This window comes from Mastomys coucha, unplaced genomic scaffold, assembly GCF_008632895.1.
Source record: "Mastomys coucha isolate ucsf_1 unplaced genomic scaffold, UCSF_Mcou_1 pScaffold5, whole genome shotgun sequence".
NCBI lineage: Eukaryota > Metazoa > Chordata > Mammalia > Rodentia > Muridae > Mastomys > Mastomys coucha.
In genome coordinates this window covers 74214996-74225561 of record NW_022196911.1, presented here as the reverse complement: position 1 = coordinate 74225561, position 10566 = coordinate 74214996, and the positions used below count along the sequence as shown (strand labels likewise).

General features: G+C 48.9%; 2 protein-coding genes across 3 annotated transcripts in view; one reads left to right on the top strand and one right to left on the bottom strand.

Moving 5' to 3' along the window:
• Tnfaip1 (TNF alpha induced protein 1) overlaps nucleotides 1-6806 on the top strand; it is a 14829-nt gene extending 8023 nt beyond the window's left edge. Inside the window, exons 3-7 of the mRNA XM_031351533.1 lie at nucleotides 260-429; nucleotides 824-913; nucleotides 991-1043; nucleotides 1774-1969; nucleotides 3867-6806. Coding sequence (XP_031207393.1) covers nucleotides 260-429; nucleotides 824-913; nucleotides 991-1043; nucleotides 1774-1969; nucleotides 3867-4103 — 746 coding nt within the window. The 3' untranslated portion in view covers nucleotides 4104-6806. The remainder of the gene's footprint in view (nucleotides 1-259; nucleotides 430-823; nucleotides 914-990; nucleotides 1044-1773; nucleotides 1970-3866) is intronic.
• Nucleotides 6807-6978: 172 nt separating this feature from the next.
• The window catches only part of Poldip2 (DNA polymerase delta interacting protein 2), an 11293-nt gene continuing 7705 nt past the window's right edge, over nucleotides 6979-10566 (bottom strand). The window contains exons 10-11 of one of the 2 annotated variants that reach the window (XM_031351530.1): nucleotides 8678-8757; nucleotides 6979-7928 (exon numbers count right to left, since the gene is read on the bottom strand). In XM_031351530.1, the coding sequence (XP_031207390.1) occupies nucleotides 7814-7928; nucleotides 8678-8757 (195 nt within the window). In that variant the 3' untranslated portion in view covers nucleotides 6979-7813. The remainder of the gene's footprint in view (nucleotides 7929-8677; nucleotides 8758-10566) is intronic. The other variant, XM_031351532.1, reaches the window with a different exon arrangement.

Sequence of the window (10566 nt, the reverse complement as noted above, 5' to 3'; positions counted from 1 at the left end):
GTAGCTGTCTTCAGACACACCAGAAGAGGGCATCAGATCTCATTACGAATGGTTGTGAGCCACCATGTCGTTGCTGGGATTAGAACTCAGAACCTTCAGAAGAGCAGTCAATGCTCTTAACTGCTGAGCCATCTCTCCAACCCACATAGCTCCTTTCCTTGCATCCTGCCGCCTGCCTGCCTCTCTCAGGTGGCCTTTGCCAGCGCTGGACACAGCTGGAGACAAACAGTAATCCTGTGGGGCCCCTCTAAATCCCCAGGCTGGATCCTCATAGACCGATGTGGAAAGCACTTTGGCACCATCTTGAATTACCTCCGAGATGATACCATCACCCTCCCTCAGAGCCGGCAAGAAATCCAAGAGTTGATGGCTGAAGCAAAATATTACCTCATTCAAGGGCTAGTGAACATGTGCCAGACTGCCCTGCAGGTATGGGAATCATTTGGCGGTTTTATGAGGTCGGGAATGGTCCCTCAGGGGACCTGAGGCTTGCCCCCTGGGACGCTGTGTTGGAAATGAAGTTGATGAGTCCAAACCCAGTCAGGACAATGGGGAGCTCCCAGGCCTAGCAGACTGCTGGATTCATGCTTGGCAGCACAAGAGGGCTATACCTCCACATCATGTGCCTAGGTATCAGCTTCAGATTTCTGGCAGTGGGGATCTGCTTCCTGGCTGGCAGTCTCTGTTACCAAGAACATCATGAACTGTCTGGTACCTCCTTACCAGGCAGGGGGTGACTGTGGCAGAGGCCTGGGAATGACCTTGGCTAGGCTTGGCTAGCATAGAATCCTAAAGGCAGCTCTCTGCTCTGTGTGTCACCCAGGACAAGAAAGACTCCTACCAGCCTGTGTGCAACATCCCCATCATCACATCCCTGAGGGAGGAGGACAGGCTCATTGAATCCTCCACAAAGGTACCAGGTGCTCTGAGGGTCTGGGCCTGGGGCCACCGGGCTCCCTGGCCTAGCCCTCACTCTTTCTTCCCTCATAGCCTGTGGTGAAGCTGTTGTACAACAGGAGCAATAACAAGTACTCATACACCAGGTATGGCAGGCGTCTTTGCTGGGGCCCTGGGGAGGGCAGCAGAGGCAGTTACAGGGCTGAGCCCCCAGAGTGGGCACTGCGCAGCAGACCTGAGGGATTTCACAGGTTCCCAGCACACACAACATGGGGCTCGGTTTTGAAACCACCTTTGCTAAGGGGGATAGAAGGGAGCTCAGGGTAGAGACATTTGGGATTTGTGATGTAGCCTGGTTGGGATGTAGATGTTAAAACATGAAACATGCCTGCGTCCTATCAAGAGCGTGCCAGGAGTTAGATGCTGCCAGCCAGTATCTTAGCGCGTAAAGAAAGATTCTAGGAAGTTATGAGCTGAGTCCTCCTGGTACCTGTGGGTCTCACTGTGCCCTCACAACAGGCTGTGGTTAGGTAGGCCCAGGTGGCTGCAGCTTGCTTCTAGACTCTCCTGGTCCCCAGTAGACAATGCATCACCCCATGGCAAAGAAGGAACACTGCCAAAGTAGTAGTGAGGGGCCCTTTCTTCCAGGCTTAAGGAAGGGTCACTTCTTTCCCTCAAAGCTCTCTGCTGTAACTGAGGGCCACCTCCACCCATTCCCTTCACAGGCCCCAGTCCTCCAGATTGGTCTCCGCCTCCCTGTCCCTCTGCCTTAACTTCATTCTAACATGATAGGATCAGGGGGAGAAGCTAGCACTTCCCAGCAGCCCCCTTGGGCAGGAACCTCATTCCAGGCCTACCGGCCTTCTGGTTTTTCAGCAACTCTGATGATCACCTGTTGAAAAACATTGAACTGTTTGACAAGCTGTCCCTGCGTTTCAACGGTCGCGTGCTCTTCATCAAGGATGTCATCGGGGACGAGATCTGCTGCTGGTCCTTCTATGGGCAGGGCCGTAAGCTGGCAGAGGTGTGCTGCACCTCCATCGTCTATGCCACAGAGAAGAAGCAGACCAAGGTATGTATGGGCTGTCCCTTGCCAGGGACAGGTCACACAGATGGTCACACTCCAAGATGGAGAACTGGTACTGCCCCCATGTACTCTGCCCACCGCAACAGAAGGGCCGCGTGTACTTTCCCAAATATGGTATGATGGTGCCAGGTAGGACAGAGCCTGGAGAGAGGTTGGAGGGTGGTCAGAGACTCTGCAGCTGCCCAGGAAGCAGCGCACCGAGCAGCAGGGAGCTTCCTGGTGCTGTGGAAGGGCTGGGTCTTTCAGGTTGTCACAACTCAGGTGGCAGTTCTGGTCCCCAGCTTTTTTTTCCCAGATGTCTGACTCTGGGGAGCCATTTAAACGGCATTGGTCTGTTTCCCTGCTTGCAGACACGGGATGAGAGTCTGAGTAGCCAATACGTGTCAAGGTACAACTCAGAAGCAACAGTGCGGTGTGCTTTCCACTTAAACACTACTCTTGCAGCCAGGCGAGCATGGTGTTCCTGGCCAGCTGGCTTCCTGAGCCGATGGAGGGATCACAGTACCTGATGAACCTTTTATGAAATTTGTAATTTTTTTTATATTTGTATTTATTTATTCTTTATTTTTTTGAAACAGGGTCTCTGAAGCTCAGGCTAGAACTTGCTACATAGGCTAGGTTGACTACACGTACATGGCATTCCTCCTGCCTCAGCCCGCTAGTACCAGGGTTGTAGGCATAGTCCACTATAGTCAGCTTCGGGAATTACTTGATAGGGGACAGTGTACATAGACTCAGCTTCTCCCTGTCTGCAGATGTCAGCAGGTGTCCTCCCTAGAGCATGTACTTGGAGACAGCAGGGTTTTACTAGGTGGAATGCCACGCAGGTTATCTGGAAAGTGATGGGAAGTGAAGGGCTCAAGCACTGAGACTAGAGAAGCTTAGCCCCAGACTGCTACACGGTGTCCTGAGGGTTGTTGGAAGGGCAGCTTATATCAGGTGGCAATCTTTGGCAGTGGGTGTAGGAGCAGGAGAGAGGGAAGACAAGGGACTGTGATGGTGGAGTCAGGATCCAGCAGAGGTGGCAGGGCCTGTCTTCTTCCTAGATGCTCTCTTCCTAACCCCTCACACCCCAGGTATGAGACAGGCCCAGCTGGAGCCATTCTGGGTCAGAAAAGCAATGAAGCTGCTTCTCAGAGCTGCTCCTCTATTAATGCATTTATCTGTGTTGGTGGGTGTGCACTGCTGTGGCTTGGGAGTGAAAGACAGGACAGCTTGGAGTTTGGGTTCCACCATTTGTGTCCTGGGACCAGACTCAAGTTGTCAGGATTGGTGGCAAGCACCTTTACCCACTGAGCTATCCTCTCTCCTCCACCCCTGTGCTGAGACAGGGTTTCATTAGGTGGGCTGGCTTCAAACTCTCCATCCCCCTGACCTCAGCCTCCTAGGTGGCAGGGTGGCAGGGAGGCAGCACCCAGCCTGGCTAGGCAGCTGCTTTCTAGTCACTGGGCGAAACAATGTATGTCTTTATTGCTTTGTTGGCAACTGTTAAGAGGTGTTAGCTCAGATTGGTGTACCAGGAATCATAGTGCTTAGAAGGCCAAGGTAGGATTCTGATTCTGGGGCAGCTTGAACTATAAGGAGACCGTGTGTCAAAAAAACAAAACCAAAGAAGGTAGTTATTGACACCACTTTACACATATAGAAACTGCAGCCCAGAAAGCTCAGGCTTCATCTGGCACCTAGCCCATAGAATTGTGTTTGTACCTGGACATACCCCATGCATACTAGTCTTAAGTTATGGGATGCTGTAGGGTAGCTGGAGGTGTTGATCTATATTCTCATGTCCCCTCATGAGAGGCAGCCGGGCAGCCACCTGACTCCTACATTAGGTGTTTCCTCACTAAATAAAACCTCACTCTGTCTTTTCTGTTCACTCCAGGTGGAATTCCCTGAGGCCCGTATCTATGAGGAAACGCTCAATGTCCTACTCTATGAGACCCCTCGAGTCCCTGACAATTCCTTGCTGGAGGCCACAAGCCGGAGCCGCAGCCAGGCTTCCCCCAGTGAAGATGAGGACACCTTTGAACTACGGGACCGCGTCCGTCGCATTCACGTCAAGCGCTATAGCACTTACGACGACCGGCAACTTGGCCATCAGTCTGCTCATCGAGACTAATGAGACCCTTAGGAAATCAGGGTACAAGAAGTCCTATCTGCCACCCTGTGGAACGAACCCATTGGCCACCCTATGCTGCTCCTGCTAGCTGGGAGCCTGTTCTAGCGTGTACAGGTGACAGCCTGCTTGGGAGGTCAGGCAGCTGGGAGAGGCAAGGCCACATTGTCTTGCCTGGCCTCCCTCCCCCAGCCCTTCCAGATGCCACCCCACTTCCTGCTAACAGAGAGCTACTTCTGCTCTCGGATGAGTGCACTGACTTCCCACCTCCTGCCAGGAATGCTGCGGGGCCCTTGGCTGAGCCTTGTAGGTCCACAGCTGAGGCCCACGGGAACAGCTCTGTTCTAGGGGGAAGGAGGCTTCTGGTGCTGGGAGGACCCAATTTTGAACAGAAAAGGCAGCCTTTTTTTTTTCCTAAGGCGTTTAAACATTGGTATAACCTGGATTTTTTTTTTTTGTTTGTTTGTTTGTTAGTTTGTTTTTAAATCTAGATGTTAGCATGGTGGCCATGCCTATAATCCCAGCTATGGAGAGGCCGAGGTGGGATAACAAGTTCTAGGCTAGCCTGGACAACATAGCAAGATCCTCAATATAAAATTTTAAAAAGAAGGCTAGTGGCATAGCTCAGTGGTAGAATACTTACCTAGCAAGTGTAAGGCCCTGGGTTCAATCCCCAGTACTGCCACACTGACTAAGGATCTAAGAAGTGACTAGTTTCTAGTCTGAGGGAAAGGCTAGGACTAAGCATGTCCTCTACAGAATGCCAGGACCCCACTTATAGGCACACATACTCACATGTTCACTCCACCCTTTTCAATATTCTAGAACCCATCTTTTTTTTTTCCTTTGGTCTTTCGAGACAGGGTTTCTCTGTGTAGCCCTGGCTGTCCTGGAACTCACTCTGTAGACCAGGCTAGCCTCCAACTCAGAAATCCACCTGCCCCTGCCTCCCAAGTGCTGGGGTTAAAGGCGTGTGCCACCACCACCCAGCCCTAGGACCCATCTTTAAAGCACTTTGTATGGCTATCATTCATGAGAATCTATTCTGCCTTGACCCAAAGCTTTTTCTGACACTGATCCCCTCTTGCAAAATCTGAAGGAAAGGCTGAGACAGGAGGATCACAAATTTGAGACCAGCCTGTGCCATGTAGTTAAAGTTCCAGGCCAGCTTGGGCTACACAGACTTTGTCTCAAAAAAAAGTAACTAGACTGACCAGCTTTGGCGTGTCAGCCTGACTAGCCAAAGAATACCAAGAGGGAAAGGATGTCCAAGTTGAAGATGGTTTTAATAGCATCCTGTGGGGAAAGATACCTCACCCCTACATTGTAGGGTCACATCACTGACTCAGATTCAACAGGATTCTTTGGTTTGAGCTTCATACTTGGGTTGCTCAGCTCTAAGACATGCTGTCCCCACAGACCATAAAGCCAGAAGCTGTGGTGCAGGCCAGAAACAAGCTGCAGCAAAAGGCTGTGGAGCTATCAGCGGAAGCCAGCAGTGTCCACAGATGTGGTGCAGCCCTGACACCATGGGTATGTTCTGGCTCTGAGTAGTGGTTCTGCCTAGTAATGGATCTCCAAATGCGTAGTAACTAGGACAACCTAAGCCTTTGAAAGGCCTTTCTTTTGGGTCATTGACCATGGAGGTACCAAGATCTAGACCCAGTGTAAATTCTTCCTTTGGGCTTTGGTTTCCCTCCCCTTCTTTGTTGGGATTGGCTCTTAACTGGATTCTTTCCAGAGGAATGTTGTCACTGGAGGGGGCTCATCAACAGTGCTCAAGAAAGGGCACAGATCGTCAGCTGCATTCCTTGACCACTCTTATGATTATCACATGTACACTCATAGCTCACCTCTTAGAACCTATGGGCAGGTGCCAAGCCCAGGGCTGGGCTCTCACAAGGATCTGACCTGACATGACAGAGAGGGGAAATGGGAAATGTGACTTAGTAATGAGGCATCTTATGCCAGTCACAATCTTGAATGTATAAATAGCTCTAAGATGCTTGGGTCAGGCACCTTAGTGATGAGCAGCTACTAGTTCTTCAGATCTCACTGGAACTGAGATGACAATCCAACTTTTTTTGCCAAATATAGGCTTTGGCTCTGAGTCTTTCCCACAGACTTTGGAATGTTACAGTGTGAGGCCACCAATCTGTTTTCTCAGCTGTCCCCAAGAAGCCCTTTACTCTTCAGATTTCCAGCTCCCTGCTGTGCTTCCCGTTTGTCTCTTTACCTCCACAACCACTTTAGCCTCTATGTGGTGCTTGGACATCCATATCTCTGCGGGTCCTGCAGTTTAATCTTGGACTGAGAAAGCACAGCAGCAGGAGTCTTGGGTTGGGCATTCATCTTCTCCTTGGTTTAAGGAAAACACTAATGCTGCAGTGATCTGGACTTGGTGGCTATGGTGGCTTCTGAGATTTCCCAGGCCTGTCCAAAAGTAGTTCTGGCAGGATGGGTTTTTTGATCACAGGCAGCCCAGGGGATGTAAACATAAAACATGCATGAGGGTCAGACTGGAGCTGTTAACAAACACCAGCTGTGTGCTCTGTTGAACCTGGGAAGTGTGACTGACTGGCCTGAAGGGTAACAGGTTCTGGCACGAAAGAATGTGTCCTTTACTACATATCTGCAATCTTGGTTGCTTACCCTAAGTGATAGAAGTAAACACTAACTTCTAATAAAATTGTTTTACACTGCTGAGTGAGCCATGTTTCCAGTGAGTAGAGCCTGGCCAGCTCACAGCCGTGGTTCAGTTCTTTTATTTCTGTTCCCTCAGTGACCTTGTGTTCTAGGTAGGTCAAGATACTAGTTCCTCTGTAGTCCTACTGACCCACACTCCCCCTGGTGGAAGATTAAGAACAATACTCACAAGGACTGGAACCAAGATTTAATAATGAAAGAATAAAGGACCTCTAACAGTGACTATAGTGGTGAAGGAATCCTAAGAATGGGCAAAATGCAGCCCAATTCTCTTGACTCCCGTTGACCTGAAAGAAGCTTCAAAAGCGGCTTGACTTGGTCACTGACCAAAACTTAAGCTGCTTCTTGACTGAACTCCTGCACTTGTGGTCTGGATGCTTGACAGACTTTGCTCAATGCTCAAAAGTCCACAGCTCCAGGAAACCTGACTGGTTTTGCCTCACTCTTCTCCAGGCCTCGTGAAGCCAGGGGTGCTGGTGGGTAATCCGAGTTTATAGTCAGGTCAGTCCAACTCTAAATGCTGGCCTCCTCTACACTGGGCGGAGGGTAAAGAGACCAAGAACTTAGTCCACACTGTCCACTGTTAACCAGTCCCCCCAGGAGATGTCCAGCCTCTGAGAAAGACACACCCTAGCAGAGCCAGCAGCTCCCTAGAAGAAACTGCATGGAAAGCAACTAAGAGTTCCTATAGGGCCAGCAAGGGGGCCTGACACCCTGGAGACAAAAATGGCCATGATGGCCAAGTGAGCACTGGTTTATTGACTACACCTCACATTCCAGAAAACATGTGACAACTGAACACAGTTCCCTGACAGCTTTGCTGGAACACGGTGTAGGCAGAGCCTGGGCAGGGACCAACCTTGGAGGAGTCTTATGTGGGTCTTCCAAGAAAAGTTACAATCTCCCTCCAAAAAAAGAACTCCACAGCAGGGAGAGGTTTAGAGTTCTGCAGCAATTACGGGTTGAGAGCTGTTGTTCTTTTAGGGCCAACCTGAGCCTCAGCTGGCCTACCAGTGAAGGCCTGAAGGTGGTGTCTTCTCATCTTTATTGCTTTCCAAGGAGAAGGGTGGGATCCGGACATCAAAGTGGGAGCCATCAGGTCTCTCAAAACGAAATGTGCCCCTAAGGATTGGAGAAGCTGGTTCAGAGGAAGTAAGGTCTGAACTGAAAGTCCTCTTAAACTGTGTGGCCCCATGTCCTCTGATGGAGTGAGAGCTGGGATTATAATCTAAGCAGAGATCCAAGAATCTCCAGCCACACACAAAAAAACACAGCCACTTGGATACATACTACATAAGTGCCCCACCGTAATCAAGATTAGAATCTACTATACTAGCAATTCAGTCTCAAGTCTTGGAACCTAAGTTCTTAGGTCACAAATTATAAGGAACTAAGAGTCATAAAAGCCAGAGAGTACCACACAGCAATGAATAGCACCCATCTGTGCTTATCCCAGGACCTTTGCTGAACTGACCACAAGTTCAACTTGCTCAGGTGTTTTTATTATTGTTTGCATGAGCCAAAATAGAGTCTCACTATATAGTTCAGGTTGGGCTAGAACTCAAACCTACCTCAGTCTCCCAAGTGCTAGGATTATAGGTGTACAGCTACCACACCCAACTCCAGCCCTCACTTTTTTGTTTGTTTGTTTTTTTGGTTTTTCAAGACAGGGTTTCTCTGTGTAGCTCTGGCTGTCCTGGAACTCACTCTGTAGACCAGGCTGGCCTCAAACTCAGAAATCCGCCTGCTTCTGCCTCCCACCCAAGTGCTGGGATTAAAGGCATGCACCACCACTGCCCAGCCAGCCCTCACTTTTTTAACTGGCAGTTTCTGTGGAGCTGAGCAACACACTCCAGCATACACTCACTCACCACATGTGCCCACTGGAAGCTTGCAGAGAGACATGGCTGCTATACTGGAATGCAGGCTGCTCCTTGGATAACACTGGTTCCTAAAAGAATGCAAGCAAAATGGATCAGGCCAAGCCCCAGAACCATTCTCTGTACCCTGGGGCCACCATATGTTGACCACATGCTTCCTTTCACCCAGGCAACCACAACAGCAGACACATCTACAATGACCATCTTTCAGGACTTACTCCCACATCATAGCCAATGTCCTGAGGCTTTTATTCTGTCTCTAGAAAAAGGAAAGGGGGTACCAAGGAATAGGTGCTAAGCAGACTTTCTTTGAAAACATCTTTCCCAACATTCACTCGCAGGAACAAGTACCAGACACAACAGCAGGCCCTCTGCCTGCTGATTTTATTCTCTTGGTGACCATGAAGTACTATTTGTGATCCTTAATTTAGCAGTAAGAAACATTGGGTTACATAATTTGCCTAAGCTGTGTGTAAAAGCAAACACCTTTGATCCCAGTACTATGAAGGCAGAGGCAGGAGGATCTACAGACCAGCCTGTTCTCCAAAGTACCAAGACAGCCAGGACCAAGTACCAAGACAGCCAGAGAAACCCTGTCTCAAAAAACAAACAAAACAAAATGAAAAAAAGTCCAAAATTATAGAATATATAGCTGAAATTTGAAGGCAAGCCCTATTTAGGATTTTTGTTTTTTTAAAGGACACAGCCCAAACTGGCCTGACTCACAATAATCATGCCTCAATTTCTAGGATACTGGATTACAGGTGTGTGCCACACACCCAGTCCAAGCCATGTTTACTTGCCCCCTACTTTACCAAGTCTCTTCTAACAATGACGCGGAATGACACTAATATACTTGTGCCCTTCTCAAGAGAGACAGGGTAGCATAGACAGGGAACATAAAATCAAACCAAGAACCAGGAGATGTATGAGTGCAGGGAGACACGCCACAGCTGGTGCAGGCTCCAAAATCAGAGTGCTTCAGTTTGTGTGTGTGTGTGTGTATTCATTCATGCACATACATGCAACTTGTCTGATGTATGGAAGTCAGAAGATAACTTCAGGGAGTCAGTGCTTGCCTTCTACCATGTGAGTCAGGGACCTTTACCCATGGACCCATTTTACCAGCCCACAGTTTTGTTTTTTGTTTTTTTTTTTAATTTAAACAACAGGGTCTCATGTAATGTAACACAGGCTGATTTCAATTTTTTTTTGTTTGTTTGTTTTTTGTTTTTCGAGACAGGGTTTCTCTGTGTAGCCCTGGCTGTCCTGGAACTCACTCTATAGACCAGGCTGGCCTCGAACTCAGAAATCTGCCTGCCTCTGCCTCCCAAGTGTTGGGATTAAAGGCATGTGCCCAGCTTTAAATTCTATATTCTCTCTTTTTTTCTAATGAATCTTTTTTTTAAAGATTTATTTATTTCATTATGTGAGTATACTGTAGCTATCTTCAGATACACCAGAAGAGGGCATCAGATCCCCATTACAGATGGTTGTGAGCCACCATGTGGTTGCTGGGAATTGAACTCAGGACCTCTGGAAGAGCAGTCAGTGCTCTTAACCCCTAAGCCATCTCACCAGCCACAATTTCAAATTTTTTATGTAGCCCAAATATGGCTTTATATTTCTGATCCTTCTGACTCTTATTTCCTATAAGTTCAAGCTTTTAAAAGACATATCTGCCAGGCAGTGGTGTTGCCTGCCTTTAATCTCAGCACTTGGGAGGCAGAGTCAGGCGGATGGAGTTCAAGGCCAGCCTATGAGTTCCAGTACAGCCAGGGCTACACAGAGAAACCCTGTCTCAAAAACACCAAAAAGAGCCGGGCGGTGGTGGCGCACGCCTTTAATCCCAGCACTTGGGAGGCAGAGGCAGGCGGATT